Here is an 18,525-nt window from a genome sequence, read left to right as displayed (position 1 = left end):
GAGCCAGAGCCAGGAACCACTTCTGGATCTTTTGTAGAAGGACGTTGTGATTCTAGAAGGACAGTCAGCATAGGATTACAATTGATAACATTTGTATGAGAACAACTGATTGGATACCATCTGTATGAGAACAATGAAATGGAGAACACTTGGTGGGATATACAAAACAAAGGATGGTTCCAACAAGGGTGTGGAAACAACTGATGGGGTCCATAGAAAGGTTTATGGGGGCCCAGCACCATGGCCTAGCAGCTAAAGTCCTCACCTTGAACGCTCCAGGATCCCATATGGGCGCTGGTTCTAATCCCGGCAGCTCCACTTCCCATTCAGCTCCCTGCTTGTGGCCTGGGAAAGCAGTCGAGGACAGCCCAATGCATTGGGACCCTGCACCCGCATGGGTGACCTGGAAGAGGTTCCTGGTTCCTGCCTCCAGATCGGCACAGCACCAGCCATTGCGCTCACTTCGAGAGTAAATCATCGGATGGAAGATCTTCCTCTCTGTCTCTCCTCCTCTCTGTATATCTGACTTTGTAATAAAAACAAATAAATCTTTAAAAAAAAAATCTGAAGTGAGGGAAGTGAGAATAAAGTTATTTCAGAGAAGTTTCTGTGGTGTGGGAAGAAATATATATATAATAAAAATACACAGAAGACATGCTGTATTGAGAAGGGCCCAGGAGATGGGCTGACAGGAGGACAGCAACCCACAGTTGATACTCACTTTGGAGGCTGCCCAGTCAATCCAGCCTTTAGCACATGGGTCCACGTTGATGAGCACCAGGCCTTCTACAAGTTCCGGGTGATTGAGCTGAAAATTGAGACAAACCGACAGTGTCAGAGTCCCTTGTTCCCAGCAAGGGCTTCTCCAGTTTTATTATGAAACCATGTCAGCGAGCGCTGATTCTCCTATCACCCAGGAGGTATTCTGTTAGTAGTAAGCTCCTGAAAACAACCTCCAAAGACACTGATAATGCCTACTCTTGAAAAAAAGGAGACCCCAGAAGAAGCAGGAAATAAAATCTCACAACTATTTTTTTTTTAAGATTTATTTTATTTTTATTACAAAGTCAGATATACTGAGAGGAGGAGAGATAGAGAGGAAGTGGAGCTGCCGGGATTAGAACCAGCGGCCACATGGGATCAAGGCGAGGACCTTAGCCACTAGGCCACGCTGCCAAGCCCCTCTCACAACTATTTTACCACACATCAATCCTGTTCACATTTTGGTACATTTCCTTCCTGGTTTTTTTCTGTGTTTATAACGAAGTTAGTGTGAACCTATAGTCTAACTTTTTAAAAAACTAATTATATTATATATAAATTATGTATAATTTACGGCTCTCTTTTAAAAAAAAAAAAATATTTCAAGGATGAAGTGACAGAGAGCAGAGATCCTCCATCTGTTGGTTCACTCCTTCAAAAGGCTCAACAGCCAGGGCTGGACCAAGCTGATGTTGGGAGCCAACAACTCTAACTGGGTCTCCCTCAGGGATCGCAGGAACCCAAGCACCTGGGCCATCATCTGTTGTCTCTCAGGTGCATTGGCAGAAAGCCAGAGTGGAAGCAGAGGAGCCCAGACTCTAATCAAGTATTCCAATATGGGTCAGGGGTGCCCACCCATATTTAACTTTTTAAAATGATTTATTTATTTGATAGGTGCAGTTACAGAGATTGAGAGCCAGAAATAAACACAGAGATCTTTTCTCCATCAGCTCTCTCACCAAACAGCTACAATGGTTAGGGCTGGAGCCAGCAGCGTGGAACTTCATCTGGGTCTCCAAGTGGGTGCCATGAGCCAAAGTATTGGGATCATCTTGTGCTGCTTTTCTAGATGCATTCATAAAATGGAAGTAGAACACCCAGGACTTGAACCAGCGCTCATATGGGATGCAAGCGCAAGTTGGCCCTACCCACCTTTATTTATTTGTTAGAAAATATTTCTTTTAGGGGCTGGCATGGTGGTATATCAGATTAAACCTCTACCTTCAGCACTGGCATTCTTTATAGCCACCAGTTCATGTACCAGCTGCTCCACTTCTGATTCAGCTCCCTGCTTACAGCTTGGAAAAGCAACAGAGGATGACAGAGGTCCTTTGGTAACCCAAGTGTAGGAAACCCAGAGGAAGCTCCTGGCTCCTAGCTTTGGCTCAGCTACAGCCACTGAGGCCACTTGGGAGTGAACAAGTACATTAGAGACCTCTCTCTCTGTCTCTCCTTCTCTCTCTGTAAAATCTGGCTTTTAAATGAATTTTTAAAACTCGGTAATTTTTTTTTAAAAGATTTGATTATTATTATTGGAAAGCTGGATATACAGAGAGGAGGAGAGACAGAGAGGAAGATCTTCCGTCTGATGATTCACTCCCCAAGTGAGCCACAATGGTCGGTGCGCGCCGATCCGAAGCCGGGAACCTGGAACCTCTTCCAGTTTTCCCACACGGGTGCAGGGTCCCAAAGCTTTGGGCCGTCCTCAACTGCTTTCCCAGGCCACAAGCAGGGAGCTGGATGGGAAGTAGAGCTGCCGGGACTAGAACCGGCGTCCATATGGGATCCCGGGGCATCCAAGGCGAGGACTTTAGCCGCTAGGCCACGCTGCCGGGCCCAAAACTCGGTAATTTTTTTAAAAATTTATTTTAGGGGGCCCGGCGGCGTGGTCTAGCGGCTAAAGTCCTCGCCTTGAAAGCCCCGGGATCCCATATGGGCGCCGGTTCTAATCCCGGCAGCTCCACTTCCCATCCAGCTCCCTGCTTGTGGCCTGGGAAAGCAGTTGAGGACGGCCCAATGCTTTGGGACCCTGCACCCGTGTGGGAGACCCGGAAGAGGTTCCAGGTTCCCGGCATCGGATCGGCGCGCATCGGCCCGTTGCGGCTCACTTGGGGAGTGAATCATCGGACGGAAGATCTTCCTCTCTGTCTCTCCTCCTCCGTGTATATCTGGCTGTAATAAAATGAATAAATCTTTAAAAAAAAAAAAAATTTATTTTAGGGGCTGGTGCTGTGGCTGAATAGGCTAAGCCTCTACTTGTAGCACTGGCATCCCAGACCTGAGGCAGGTTGAGTACCATCTGCTGCATTTCTGATCCAGCTCCCTGCTATTGCACCTAGAAAAGCAGTAGAGGTTTGTCCAAATGCTTGGGCCTCTGCACTTAGTGGGACATCTGAAAGGAGCTTCTGGCTCCTGGCTTTGGATAGTTCCAGCTCCAGCTAATGCAGCCTTTTGGAGAGTGAATCAGCAAACAGAAGATTTTCTCCCTATCTCTCCTTATTTTTGTTTGAAAGGCAGAGACAAAGACAGAGAGATTTCTTATCTGCTGGTCCACTCCCTAGATGTCCACAAGGGTTAGGGGCTGAGCCAAAACCAGCAGCCAGGCATTCCATTCAGGTCTCCCATATGAATGAATGATAGGGACCCAAGGGCATGAGCCATCACATGTAGTCCCCCAGGGTGCACTTCAGCAGGAAACTGGAGCTGGAAATGAGGCTGAGATTTAAACCCAGGCACTCTGAGATGGAATGCTGGCATCCCAAGTAGTAGCTCAATCTACCCCTAAGCCATACCTGCAAACTTACCTACATCTTATCTTTTAATGATAATATACTACCTTCAACCTAAAGTACAAACTTTGAACCTAAAGTACAAAGTTTTATGCAGACCTCTAAGTGGAACTGAAAGAATTTCCAGAAATACTCACACAAGACCCAGAAGTGTCCCTGGCTGTTTCACATGGTAGCGACAACTATAAGACAGGAATTGCCTCGGCATACTTACTGCAAATTTGCTGAGGATGTAAGCGCCAGCTCCAACTCCGATCCCAATGATGCTTTTCAGGCTGTGAATGGGACACATGGACAGTGAGCAGTCAGCTTCATCTGCAGACAACATCGTGAAACCGAGAGAACAATCTGGGTTCATATCTTGGCTCTGACATTTACTACATGTAAGAAATCTGTCAAGTTTTTTATTTTAAACTCTGTGAGCTCAGTTCCCTATCTCTAAAATAAGGGTGTTATCCCTCACTTTCAAATTGGTCTGAATGTTAAATAAGACTGAAACCTGGCAGCCATCTTCTTATCCCTTTAACCCAACATCTAACTCATCAGCAAGCCCTGCAATGTTCATGTGCAGAACACTCTGTCTTCCCACACCCTTCAATTCATCTTGGTAGGAGGCAGAATGAAGTTATCGTTACCTCTTGTCTAGACTGTATCAACAGTTTCACTGTTCTCTGCTTTTTTGTTTCTCTCACTCTGCTCCAAACTACTCCACAAAGAGAGTCAGCCTTTTAAGAGAATTTAAATGGGTTTATTGCTATACTATACACATACTTAGGACAGTCATTTGTAAAGGAATGGATGTCACTGCCCTGCTCAAGATTCTTTTTATACACTTAGAATACAACTGCCAATTCTTACGTGACCTGTTGGACTGGAGTAATGTAAGCATCCGCCCTTCTACTACTTGCCCATCTGCTCTGCTGGAAATCCTCTGGTCCAGGCTGGACTCTGTTTAGGCGGCTCAACCAGGATGACACACTCTTAGAGATACATCTCCTCACTGGCCTTGCCTAGGTCATCTCACCCTTGTTCCTTATCTCAATGTTCCACCTTGTTATGACTGTTGGTTTAATTGTTGTCTTCCCCACTGATTCCATGATAGATACTATTCTGCCTTGTTTACAGTTGTATACTCTGGGGTGAACAAAAAATGGCGCATCAACGAAAACTGTGTGATATACTCAAGGATGATCTACCTTAAGTGGGTCAGAACTGAAGGCAACATTTCAGCCAGCTCATCCATCGTTGGGTACTGGTACCTGAAATAGAAGATTAGAGGGTACCTCCTGGATTAAAAAGCACGCAGGGTTTCGAGTTCCTACAAAGCTGGGGAAGTGTAACAGCGTTAGAGAAAAGCATTCCTTTTCATCTGGGGTTTGCAGGTGGAGATATAGTGCCTGGATCCAGTCGATCATGCCACATTGTGTAATTTTCTACCACTGCCATGCTAAGAAAAAACCAAAGAACCACATGCCTCTGGGACCAGGGGAAACCACATGAAAAGATTGTGAATGTGGCTTTTTCTGAGGCCATTACGAAATCCTTAGCAATCATGTCAGTGGGGGCCTGGGCTGAGGCAATTCCCAGTAGTAAATCAGCTCAGGTGGTGGGGTTCCTGGTCTTCTACTTATATTTGGGCAGCCAAATGAAAAACAGAGTAAGTCTGACTGGATCTGGGAACACAGTTACAAATTAGGCTCCTCACCACAGATATTTGCTTCTTTTAGTTACACATAGGATAATGTTATTTGATTAATTGCTTTTGAATTTGATACGTGTCATGCAACATCTGAATAAAAATGGTCAGGGCAAGTTCAGAAATGGACCTAGAGCAGGAACCCTAGAAAAGCAGGAGCACCCACAGAGATCAGTGGTGGAAGGGACTCTAAGGTGACTGCCGATACAGGAAGTAGGATCTCACAGGGAGTCAGTCTGCCTCTGCTCCAACACTTCAGTGGATCAAATGCTCTTGAACCATTTGTGCATAAAACAGATAAAAGATCTAGATATTTTTAAAAATTTTAATTTATTTGAGGGGCCATCACAGTGGCAAGTTAAGTTACCATTTGTGGTGCTGGCATCTCATACTGGGGTGTTAATTTGAGTCCTAGCTGTTCTGCCTCCAATCCAGACAATGACCCAAGTACTTGAGTCTTTGGTATTGTTGTGGGAGATTCAGATGGAGTTCCTGGCCCTAGCTTTGGCCTGATCAGACCTGGCTGTTGTGGCAGAAAATCTCTCTCTACATGTTTCTGCCTATCGTTCAAGATTTTTCATCTTCTGATTTATTTTCCAAATGTCAGTAATAGCCAGGTCATGCCAGACAGGTCTCCCATGTGGATGGCAGGACCCCACCTACTCAGACCATCTTCCCTGGCCTTCCTAGGTAACATTAGCAGGAAACTCAATCAGAAACAGAGACTCGGGACCAGCGGCGTGGCCTAGCGGCTAAAGTCCTCGCCTTGAAAGCCCCGGGATCCCATATGGGTGCCAGTTCTAATCCCAGCAGCTCCACTTCCCATCCAGCTCCCTGCTTGTGGCCTGGGAAAGCAGTTGAGGACGGCCCAAAGCTTTGGGACCCTGCACCCGTGTGGGAGACCTGGAAGAGCTTCCTGGTTCCTGGCATCGGATTGGCGCACCGGCCCGTTGTGGCTCACTTGGGGAGTGAAACACTGGATGGAAGATCTTCCTCTCTGTCTCTCCTCCTCTCTGTATATCCGGCTTTCCAATAATAATAAATCTTTAAAAAAAAAAAAAAAGAAAGAAACAGACTCAACTGGGACTCAAACTCAAAGCAGGGCTCTGATGTGTGATGCTGATGTTGAACATGGTGGCTTAACTTGCTGTGTCACAATGCCTGTCCATAGATCCATGAATTGTTGTATATAAATGAGTCACTGGCAATTTTTAGAGATGTAAGTTGAAAACAGACAATAGAGATATTTTTCTTTTTTATTTTTTCTTTTCTTTTAAGTGAGAGCAAGAGTGAGAGCCAGAGATCTTCCAACTGTTGGTTCACTCCCCCAGTGCTTACCAATAGCCAGTGTTTAGGCTGGACTAAAGCCAGGAGCCAAGAACTCCGTCTGGGTCTCCCATGTGGGTGGCAGAGGCTCAAGTTGCTGAAACATCAATTGTTGCTTTCCCACATTGGCAGGAAAGTGGAATAGCCAGTAAAAGTGGAATAACTCAGTACTCTGATATGGGATAACAGAGTCACAAGTGACAGTTTATTCCAATGCACCACCTTGCTAGCCTCGCAACATAGAACCTGTACCTAGATTTCCTGGGTTCAGATTTTTGCTGAGCTATTTGTTATGTAACCTTAGTCAAGTTAGTTAATTTTTTTTTTGGAGGTGGGCTTAGTTTCCATACTTGTAAAATAAGAATAACAATACTTATTTTTTGCTTTGTGATGAGTATCAGCTAATATGGACAGGTGTTTGGTGCAGTGGTTAATACATTGCTTGAAATAGCAACATCCCATAAGAAGGTGCCTAGGTTTGAGTCCCAGTTTCATTTCCAACATCAGTTTCCTGCTAATGTGTATCTGGAGAGGCAGCAGGTTAATGGCCCAAGTACTTGGATTCTTGCAACTCATGTGGGAGACCCTAGGAAATCACTCATGTGGAGTCCTAGCTTAAGTCTGGCTAGGCCATGATTGATTGCTTCAGGTATTTGAGAGGTAAACAGTGGATGACATCTCTCTCTCCCTCTCCATGTTTCAAACAAACAAAAAAAAAGTTACTTGGGCTAAGAAATGCTAAGTATTTGAAGGCAGTGTGTGGGACAATGATTGCATAGCAATTTCTAACAATTCCTTGTCTGTAACGATCTGTTTCACAGCAGCTACCAGTCCGAGGCAGTTCTGGAGACCAGGAAAAGGTGTAGAGGTAGAGATCAGCATGTACTCGCTCCAACTCTCAGGGTCTCAGAACAAGCACGCTGTCCAGGGAGCAGGCAGGGAGCCTGTGACTCCACTGTGCACAGCAGGCTTAGGATGAAGATGAGGGCTCCATCAGGACAGATTCAATTCCTAAGCCAGGATTGGGAGCTAAGGAGCTGCTTGCAGGGAAGTTCAGAGGGATCTGAGTTGAGGGGTTGGTAGCTGGAGTTTCAGGATAAAAATGTCAGATTCAAAACTGATGAGGAGGGCCCGGCAGCGTGGCCTAGCAGCTAAAGTCCTCGCCTTGAACGCCCCAGGATCCCATATGGGTGCCAGTTCTAATCCCGGCAGCTCCACTTCCCACCCAGCTCCCTGCTTGTGGCCTGGGAAAGCAGTTGAGGACGGCCCAATGCATTGGGACCCTGCACCCGCGTGGGAGACCCGGGAGAGGTTCCTGGTTCCCGGCTTCGGATTGGCGCGCACCGGCCCATTGCGGCTCACTTGGGGAGTGAATCATCGGACGGAAGATCTTCCTCTCTGTCTCTCCTCCTCTCTGTATATCTGGCTGTAATAAAATGAATAAATCTTTAAAAAAAAAACTGATGAGGAAGAAGACAGACCACAGTGAGTGTTCCTGACATGCATGTTCTGTGACAATAGGGAAGCAGGTCCCTGTTGACAAGAGTAGCAGGCGAACTACTCTTGGATGGAGAAAATATTCAGTTTCCCTCAGTAGGCTGTCCAGCAGGCCTCTCAGAACAAGGAAAGAACAAAACTGATGGTTGGTTGGTAAGTCTAACCCAGGGGCTGGGATGAACTGAGTGGGAGGAAAGTACAGGCTGTGTCCCCCTGGAGTCACGGCTCTCTGTGTGTCCCCCTGGAGTTCACTGCTCTCTGAAAGTTTGTCTCCCAGCAAATCCTGCTTGTGGCCTTACCCTGTTGGGAAGGAGGGTGCCCCTTCTTGTTGGCCAGGCGCATCGACATGACAGACAGCAAAATGCTGCGTGATCTCTTGCATATCTTCAAAGTTGAAGAATGCATTGAAACAGGACTTATCTACAAGAGTAAAAGAAACCCATAAGTCACAGGCACTCCATGTCTTCCCCCCATTATCTCTGTCCTAATGCCCGTCACTGTCATCTTTCACTTCAACTAAAGTGAGGTCTGAGAACAATCCCTCTGATTCAAGTTGTCCTGAAGGCTGAAAGAAACATCTCAGTCACTTGAAAATAACCAGTCTCAAATACACACAACATCCAAAGTGGAAATATTCAGCCAATGTGTACTGGCTTCTTGGTATCGCACAGAATCCGCTTACACTCCTAATGCTCTTCTTGTTCATGCCTCTTACTCTCCTGTCTGACACAGACACCGAATGCACTCCAGGAGCCTGGTTGATGAAAAGGAGTCTCTTGAGCTGCTTACATGGACCAAAGGAGAATATGGCATCTCCTGGCAAAACGGCTACAGTGTTGAGAAGGGTTGCAGCTTTGGTTTCAACCCTCTCATCTAACTTTTTAACTTGCTCTTCATATTAAAGCAGCCATACAAGTTCCAACACTGTTGACTCAAACACAGGCCATCTCTAAAAGCCACTGTAAATAAAAACACATGTTTGTGGACTTCACATGCTAGTGGTTCGAGCCAGAATTCTATAGTCTAGGTTGAAATGCTTCATCCAAAATGCTGGGATCAGAAGTATCTCAAATTTTGTAATTTCTGGATTTCAGAATATATGCAAATTTATAGTGAGATATCTTAAAGATGTAGTAAAGTCTAAATCATGATATTCATCATGTTTTACAAAGGGGCTGAATGAACCAGTGGTAAACTAGTGGATGCAAAATTCTGTGACTCTGATGTTCCAGTTTCCAACCTAAGCTCTGGTCCAGCCCTGGCTGTAGTGGGCATTTGGAGATGCATAATGTCTCAGTTGTTCTCTCTCTTCCTCTCAAATTAAAGAAGGCAACCAAAATGATGGTGTGGAACTTTTCCACCTTTGGAATCAGCCCCCAGTGTTGGATTTTGGAGCATTCTGGATTTTAGTTATGAGGGATGCTCAACCTGTACCACCAAGAGAAGCACACTTAAGTCAACTGATGAAGACTATAGTACAGAGAATTCTCTAGCACATGGAAGAGTGTTCTCTCTTTGTCTCTCTCTCTAAGTCACTGAAAAGCTCACAGATATTTAAGTCCAAACTCTGGATTTTCATTATAACCTGAAACACAAAAACATCAGAATACAGACTTGGAAAAAACACAAAACCCTTGAGTTCAGTGTGCTTTCTTAATCACTTCACTAAAAAATTTTCAGTGCTTGAGAAATATGATACAAAGGTAAAATATAATTCTAGTATCCCCCAAAACACACTGTTTGGCACACTCCTGATGAACTATAAACATGCCGTTCATGAATATAACAATTCAGAGGGAAGGTTAAGACAGAGAGGGAAAAACACTATTCTGATAGAATACTACTTGTCATTTTTGTTTTTGAAAATGCACACAAAGATCATGAGGAAAAAGAAAGATGTAAAATCCATCAAATACATACGGTTGAGGCCAATGTCATGATATGTCAGTATAACTGGTCTGTTTCCCTTTGGTAAGCCTCTTATAGTCACATGGACCACACCATGAGTTGTTTCTATGTCATGCTCCTATAACAAGAAAACACAAGATCTCAGCAAAGGACAAAGTTCCCAAGCACCGGGCAAGGTACGTTAATCAACTATTAGCATACAGGAGAGATGCTACATTATACATATTAATTATTTCTACTCTCAAAGTTTCCTAAAAATAAAGAAGAAGAAAACCCCATCTTGTTATCATGGCTCAGCTGCTTAAGTTCTGCTTGGGATACCTGCACCTCATTCTAGGGTGGCGGTGAGAGTCCTGCTTATTTGGCTTCCAGTCCAGCGTCTTGCTAATTCACCCGGGAAGGTGGCAGATTATGGGTCAAGTGATTGGCATCCCTGTCATCCATGTGAGAGATCTACCTGGCTTTTTTTTTCAACTGCTGGTTTCCTCCCCAAGGGGTTGGTTTACTTCCAGAGCCCGGAACCACTTTTGGGTCTCCCATGCAGGCACAAGGTCCTAAGGCTTTGAGCCATGATTAACTGCTTTCCTAGGCCACAAACAGGGAGCTGGATGGGAAATGGAGCAGCCAGGACACAAACCAGTGCCCATATGGGATTCTGGCACCATCACACTGGGCACCCCCTTGCCAGTTTTTACAAAGCAACACTATAGACTGTGTATTAACAAAGATATATCTCCAGTGTAAGAATTTGGAGGACAGAGAATATACACTGAATTCTGAAATCCATGGAGGTTTCAGGACTTGCCACATTTGTTTCTTGAGAAGGAAAGAGAAGGAGAGAAGGAAAACAGGTCTGCTTTTCAGGTGATCCTAGTGAAGATCCATGATTCAAGAGAGCATCCAGCACCTCGCCACCTCGACAACCTGGCTATCAGTCTTTCTTCTGTCTTAGTCACACCCTCAGTAGAGTCCTGCTTAACAGTCCAGCTTGGCTTCAGCAATGCTACCAAAAACTGCAAGAAACTTTGGACTTTCCTAGGTCAGGTAACCTATAGGGACTCTATATGTGTGTGTGTGGTAGGCAGATCCTGAGATGGATGATGAAAAGGGAGACAGAATGGATGGAGCGAAAGAGAACACTCTAAAGATGAGGCAACAGAAGCCATAGTCACTACTTTGTCATCATTTAGTAATCTGGAGGAATAGGCTCCTTACCAAACCTCAATTTTTTTTAAGAAGACCTCAGTCCCCACCTCATCATTTGGGCCCTCCAGTCAACCTAACAAATAGGGTACCAATGAGCCAAGACGCCTAGCCCTGCTCATCATCCTATTTGGAGGAACTCTTAGTGGCCCATGTCTCAAAGTGCTTCTTCATCCTCACAGTGACTGAAAGTAAATGTTCTTCTTAGCACAATAAAGAAGGCAGATAAAGCAGACACTCACAGTCAGGGGCATCTGTGTGCAAGTCCTTCACGATCTTGGCGCACAAAGGAACTTGACGCCAAGCGGAGACAAGGCTACGGAAACAACCCAGTGGTCAGGCTGCTGTGATGGGCAGGCGTTGCCACGCCTTTGCTCTGTTCCTCCAGGCTTACAGGCTCTCTCCAATGACCTCACCCCACCCCCACCTCCACCCATGCACTCTGGAGTATGATCACACAATGAGAGCCAGTGTTCAGTGGGCACAGCCCTGAGGGAGCAGCCCAGGCCCTGGTAACAGACATCTCCCCAGGACATTCTGAGTATGTGTCATCTCCAAAGTCAGCTACTTTGTTCTCCAGATTTACCAAACAGCTGAGATGATATGGGGCTGACATGCTTCTCTATCCAGAACTGCCTTGCTCTATTAAGAAAGCTGGAGTCTTCATAACAGTCTTTTTAGGAATTCAGGGGCCAGAACTGTGACACAGTGGGTTTAAGATGCTGGCTGCAATGCTGGCACCCCACATGAACACTGATTCATATCCCAGCTGCTCTACTTCCAACCCAGCTCCCTGCTGATGTGCCTGAGAAGGCAGAAGATGGCCTGCACTTTTGGCCCTTACCCACCTAAGTGACCAGGATAAAATTCCAGCTCCTGGCTTTGGCCTGGCCCAGCCCCAGCTGCAGTTGTTGCAGACATTTGAGAGGTGAACCAGTAGATGGGAGATTCACTCTCTCTCAGAATTATGTCTTTCAAATAAATAAGTAAATCATTTAAAAAAGGGACAAATGTTTGGTACAGCAGGTAAGATTCCAGTTAGGGGCTGGTGTAGTGGCCCAGACAGTTAAGCTACCACTTATAGTTGACATCTAATATCAGGGTGTCAGTTCGAGTTCTGGCTGCTCCACTCCCAATCCCGCTCCCTGCTAATATGCCGGAGAGAGCAGCAGATGATCCAAGTGCCTGTCCTCCAAGTGAGAGAATGATCTCCGGGCGTCTGGTTTCTGCTTGGAACAGCAGCATTAGCAAATGTGGCTGTTTGGGACATCAATCAGTGGAAAATCCTATTTCTGTCACTCTGCCCTGCAAATCAATCAATCATCAATCAATCAATCGATCATTAAAAAGATGCCAGGCAGGATACCAGCATGCCAAATCAGAGTGCCTGGGCTTGAGTCCTGGCTCCAGTTTCCTGTTAATGTGTATGCTGTGAGGCAGTTGGTGATGGTTCAAGTTCTTGGGTCCCTACCCTCCATATGAGACACCTAGACTGAATTTCTAGCTCCTGGTTTCAGCTTGGTCCAGCCCCAGCTGCTGTAGGCATTTTGGAATTAAACCAGTGGATGGAAAATTTCTGTCTCTCTTTCAAATAAATATGAATAAGAAAATTTTAAATGAGTAAGCATGGTGTGAACAGAAAGACTTAACAAAAAATTTAACAATGAAAAAAAAAAAGAATTTAGGTTCAAGGTGACATAGCAAGCCAATCCTTCACCTGTAGTGCTAGCATCCATATGGGATGTGGTTTGTGTCCCAACTGCTCCATTTCCAAATCAGCTTCCTCTGTGCCCATGTGGGAGACCTGGAAGAAGTTCCTACTTCCCAACTTCAGACTAACTCACTCTGGTCATGGCAGCTATTTGGGGAGTTAACAGTGGATGGAAGATCTCTCTGTTGCTGTCTCTCTGTAATTCTTTCAAGTGTAAAAGCAAATAAATAAAAACATCTTTTAAAAAGAATTTAGGCTTTTTAGGATGTTATCTTTATCTGATAATAACCCACTTTCACCTTTGCTTGAGTCCTTATCCTTGAGCTAAATGTGCTGCCAACAGAAGATGCAAGGTGACTCATCAAATCTCTCTAAAACTCAGTCATGCTATGATCACTTCATACTTGTTAATACTGTTCCCTCTCCTTGGCTAATCTAAAATAATTTAGGTAAACTTTTCGTGATAATTTATACTTCAGGAAATGTCAATATTTTATTAACATGAAGTTTTATTCTGTTTCCAATAAATAGGCTACTGTAAGATTCTTGGTAAAGATTATAAAAATAAGGCCCAACGCTGTGGCCTAGCTGCTTAGGTCCTCGCCTTGAATGTGCCAGGATCTCACTGGGCGCCGGTTCTGGTCCCAGCAGCTCTGCTTCCCATCCAGCTCCCTGCTTGTGGCCTAGGAGAGCAGTTGAGAATGGCCCGAAGCCTTGGGACCCTGCACCAGCATGGGAGACCCAGGGGAGTTCCTGGCTCCTGGCTTCACATTGGCGCAGTACTGACCATTGTGGTCACTTGGGGAGTGAATCATTGGATGAAGGATATTTCTCTCTCTCTCTTCCTCTCTGTATATCTGACTTTGCAATTAAAATAAATAAATGTTTGGATTGCAGTTTCAACATCAATTCTCACGGGTTGGGCTTTTTCCATTTGTCCTCTAAAAAGAGACCGCAATGAAGTAGCCAGCATGAAAGTACTCAGCTGATGGCCATGCCATTTTATTTATTTGAAAGGCAGAAAAACAGAGACAGAGAGAGCTCTTCCATCTGCTGGTTCATTCCTCAATGTTCATAATAATCTGGGCTGGGCCAGGCTAAATCCAGAAGCCAGTAACTCCATTCAGATCTCCCACATAGGTAACAGGGACAGTTACTTCAGTGCTCACCTGCAGCCACCCAAGATATACATCAGCAGGAAGCTGGGGTTAGGCGTGGAGCCAAGACTTCAGCTCAGATATTGTGGCACGGGATGCAGGTATCTCAAGCTGCACCTGGAACCCTGTGCCAAATCTCACACTTTAGCTCTAAACCTATAAGCAATCTCACAAGAAGAAAACCCAGTGGTACTGAAGCAGATGGATGATAAGAAGACTGCTAAGCCACTGCCTCACAGAGCAACAGGCTTGCTCCTCTCAATTCCAACTGTGTCAGCTGGAACCATTCCCCTTCTCTCATGACTCCTTATATCCACCACCTGCCTCAGAAGAGTACCGACAATGATGCAACTAAGGATAGAGAACCAAGATTATATCTTCATTACTGGAAAAAAGAAAGAAACCATATGCAGCTGATCAGTTACGAACACAGACTTTAGATTCAAGCTGTGAGTTTAGGTGAGGATACTGAGATGACTTTCTGGGTACAGCAGCAAAGATTCCTTAAAGATTTTTCTTACAGATTTTTCTCCATCAAGGAACAGACCTGAAAGAGGTCTGGTTAGATGCCTTCAGTTCACCCCCACCCATGTCTATGCTGGAGGGCAACACCGATGCAAGCCTGTCCAGCTGGTGATGGGTGGGCTACAGATGTGTTCTGCTTGGATTCCTAAGAATGCCCAATGGTTTCTGGGAAGCCTGCAGGCAAACCAGGCCATTTTAGTCTTCTCACATCACCCTACCTCCTGGGTCTTCTATCAGTCTGCTGTTCTGAGGTAGCTGCCCCAACAGCACATAAACCCTTGAAAAGAGAACAGAAGGAAGGAGAGTCCTCAAGAGTGTTAGGAGGAGGGGCGTTTGGGGAGCGGATGAGCCGATGGAGGATTTCTCTGTTTCTCCCTCTCTTTGCAACTGTTTTCCAAATAAATTAATTCATATTTAAAAGGCCAACTAGGGCTTGGTGCGATGGCTCAATGGCTAAGATCATTGCCTTACATCCGCTGGCATCAACATGAGCACTTATTTGTGTCCTGGCTGTTCCAGCTCCCTGCTTGTGGCCTGGGAGAGCAGTTGAGGATGGCCCAAATCCTTGGGACCCTGCACCCACATGGGAGACCCAGAAGACGCTCCTAGCTCCTGGCTTCCGGCTTTGGACTGACTCAGTTCTGGCTGCTATGGCCATTTGGGGAATGAACCAGCAAATGGAAGATATTTGTCACCTTTGCAGATTCATCCAACTAAACACAAACTTGACTGTCACTGTTTATTAAAAAATAATACTCCTTTTTGTTTTATAAGAGTCATCACCAGGGAAGGTATTTAGTCCAATGGTTAAGACACTAGTTAAAAGGCCTGCATCCCACATCAGGGTACCTGGATTCCACACCCAGCTCCAGCTCCACTACCAACTCCAGCTGCCTGCTAATGTGGATTCTGACAGGCAGTAAAAGTGGTGACACCTCAAGTAACTGGGTTCTTGCCACCCATGTGAGATACTCAAGACTGAACTGAATTCCTAGCTCCTAGCTTTGGTTTACCTTGTCCCAAATGTTACAAGTATCTGGGGAGTGAATTAGAGCATGCAAGTACATGTTCTCTCTCTAAAGACACATCTGTTTTGGGCCTGATATGATGGCTCAATTGGCTAATCCTCCACTTGTAAGTGCCAGGATCTAATATGGGTACCGGTTCGTGTCATGGCTGCTCCACTTCCCATCCAGCTACCTGCTTGTGGCCTGGGAAAGCACTTGAGGATGGCCCAGGTCCTTGGGACCCCCTGCACCTGCATGGGAGACCCAGAAGAGCTTCCTGGCTCTTAATCAGGTTAGCTCTGGCCATCATAGCCATTTACAGAGTGAACCAGTGGAGGAAAGATCTTTCTGTAAATCTGGCTTTCCAATTAAAAAAAGAGATTTATATGATTTTCTGTCCCTTTAATAATTTTGAAGAGTTATCACCTGATGGAATGACTCAGTAATGGCTCTAGGCCAATTATACTGTGTATATAAATCATCAATTAGCTGTATCATAAGGTAATTGGAAACAGCAGTCTATAGCAACACGATGAGCCTGCTCCTCCCAAGGTCAACCTCTCATCTATCTATTTTGCCGAGGGATGTTAGCTTTAAAGACAACTCAATTCCTTATATTTTCTTTGTGGACACGTCCAGATGTAAAAGAATACACAACAGTTTTTTAATCCTAATTATTCAATGGCAAGTTATGAAACCTGATCTCAGATTTCCTCATCTGTCAAAACAGGGGTGACAAAAGCCATCACAGGATACTGCTCTAAGAACTAGAGATAATGTATGTTTAGCAGGTATTCTATAGTGGATGACCAATAAATTATTATGATACAACTGCTTTCCCAATGAGAGATATTATTCTTTCTTCATGCTAGCACTAGTCATCGTACTTAATAAGAAAATGCATTCTTGAAAACAGTTCAGAAAACTGGTGTCCCAGCACTCTTTCTTCCCTGCTGGTTAGGCCCCTGACAATCTACTTGCTGTCGCTGCTGCTGCTTTCTGCCATGCTGGCCATCCCCCAAGTGGGAGGTCTGGGCTTCCAGGGCTTCTGCAGTTCTCATCTGCCTGTGCTCTTTCCTTCCTGCCATTTCTTTTGTCAACACAATAAAGCAGGTAGTAGAACACTGCTGGCTCAGACTGTTGATTTTCACATTGGCAATGGAGCTCGTACAAAAAGTATGATGGGAAAAGCAGTGCCATGAGGGAAAATACTAACAAATCAAAATTCTTTTTCAAGCTGGATTTTGCATTTCTAAACATAAAAGCAGGGGAAATCCTCATTTCAGTAAGAGATCTTCATTATTGATAACAATTTGGCAATTTGGTCGAGAAGTCTCTCTTCCAAACTGCCTCTCCCTACTTTCTCTGCCGTGAGGTCACGACCACTGCTTGTCAGCTGTGTGTCACAAATGACGTTCTCAGTATCATCTGAGAAAAGATCTGCACTGAAAGGAGTTCCACCCACAAGCAACCCTTCTATGCAAAACCTGTTTTTAGCAAGCAGTTTCTGAAGGTGATAGCCAATCATTCCACATGAACTTGATCCCATGATCAAAGGACAACAGGCAGTCATGATCAGGTGTGCCAAGAGCTACCCGCTACAAGACCATGCCCACAGGCAGGCAGGCAACCCACACCTGTACAGATCCCTCCTGGTGCTTGTGCAGGCCTTACCTGACAGTCAAAGTCCTGGAAATTTCGTGTACCATTCTGTCAACAGAAGGCAGAAAACACAGTCAGTTTCCCTATGTGGCTTGCCCCCCATATTTACAGCAAATTCAGTTCACATTGGAGGCAGTACGTATGTAGTCTCGTGGTTGCCATAAAACTAACATGGTTCTCATCACGAGGCTCCGAGGGCCAGGTAGGGTAACTACAGCGTGTCAGGTGAGTTCGTTCTTCAGCAGCTTACTGTACAGACATGGGGAGGAACCCAGTTTCCTTACAAACACAAAGTGTAACTTCTTGTCTCCCTACCTCAGGGACAACTCATGAGACGAGGATAAAACACAGTCCAAGGTCTGACAGCACGTCCTTGACATGGGTAGGAAAGGACCTGGGAGAGAAGGAATTGGAGGCCAACTCTGACTGGACTGAACCTAGATCCAAGAATCAAAGAAAGGACAAAGAAGAAAACAAAGCCATGGATGGCTCATAAAGGGAAGACTTTTGGGGCTGCTACTGTGGCACAGCAAGTTATGCTGCCACCCACAATGCAAGCATCCCCTCTAAGAGCACCAGTTTGTGTCCTGGCTGTTCCGCTGTGGGTGCAGCTCTCTGCTCATGTGCACCTGGGAAGGCAGCGGAGGATGGCGCAAGTGCTTCAGCCCCTGAAACCCACATGGGAGAGCAGGGTGGTATTCTGGGTTCAAGTCTTCTATCTAGACTAGACCCTGGTGCATGTGGCCATTTGGAGAATAAACCAGTGGATAGAAGATCTCTGTCTCTTCCCTCTCTTTCTGTAAGTCTGCCTTTCAAATCAGTAAATAAAATCTTAAAAAAAAAAAAAAAAAAGACTTTTGGAGCCAGCGATGTGGCACTTTGCATTAAGCCTCCACCTGTGATGCCAATGTCACCTACAAGCCCTGCATCAGGTCGCATCTGCTCAAGTGCTTGGGTCCCTACCACCCTAACGACAGACCTGGATGAGGCTCCTAGCTCTGAGTTTCAGCCTGCTCAGCCTGTCATAGCAGTCATTTTGGCAGTGAACCAGCAGACAGACAGACAACCTCTCTTCATTCACTCCCCTAATCCCTCCCTCTCCATAACTCTGCCTTTCAAATAAATGAGTAACTCTTAAAAAAAAAAACAAAAAACCTTCAAATTTAATGATAACATTTGAAAGAAACAAAGGCAGGGCTCCCAACACTGTCATATCTACCATAACCTACAAATGAACAAGTCATTGAATAGCACAACATAGACAAAAGATCCAAGGAGAATT

The 18,525-nt window shown here is 45.3% G+C and overlaps 1 protein-coding gene across 6 annotated transcripts in view; it reads right to left on the bottom strand.

Annotated features, from left to right (window-relative positions):
• Positions 1–18,525, bottom strand: part of NDRG3 (NDRG family member 3) — an 80,574-nt gene that overhangs the window by 11,964 nt on the left and 50,085 nt on the right. For 5 of the 6 annotated variants that reach the window (XM_058679926.1, XM_058679919.1, XM_058679920.1 and 2 more), the window contains 6 exons: positions 17,256–17,291; positions 9,991–10,096; positions 8,370–8,490; positions 4,748–4,810; positions 3,766–3,826; positions 722–808 (listed from right to left, as the gene is read on the bottom strand). In XM_058679926.1, the coding sequence (XP_058535909.1) occupies positions 722–808; positions 3,766–3,826; positions 4,748–4,810; positions 8,370–8,490; positions 9,991–10,096; positions 17,256–17,291 (474 nt within the window). Of the gene's footprint in view, positions 1–721; positions 809–3,765; positions 3,827–4,747; positions 4,811–8,369; positions 8,491–9,990; positions 10,097–11,423; positions 11,590–17,255; positions 17,292–18,525 lie in introns of those variants that run through there. The other variant, XM_058679924.1, reaches the window with a different exon arrangement.

This window comes from Ochotona princeps, chromosome 22, assembly GCF_030435755.1.
Source record: "Ochotona princeps isolate mOchPri1 chromosome 22, mOchPri1.hap1, whole genome shotgun sequence".
NCBI classification, from domain to species: domain Eukaryota; kingdom Metazoa; phylum Chordata; class Mammalia; order Lagomorpha; family Ochotonidae; genus Ochotona; species Ochotona princeps.
The sequence above is the reverse complement of the archived record's forward strand: the minus strand, read 5'-3'. Positions and strand labels throughout refer to the sequence as shown.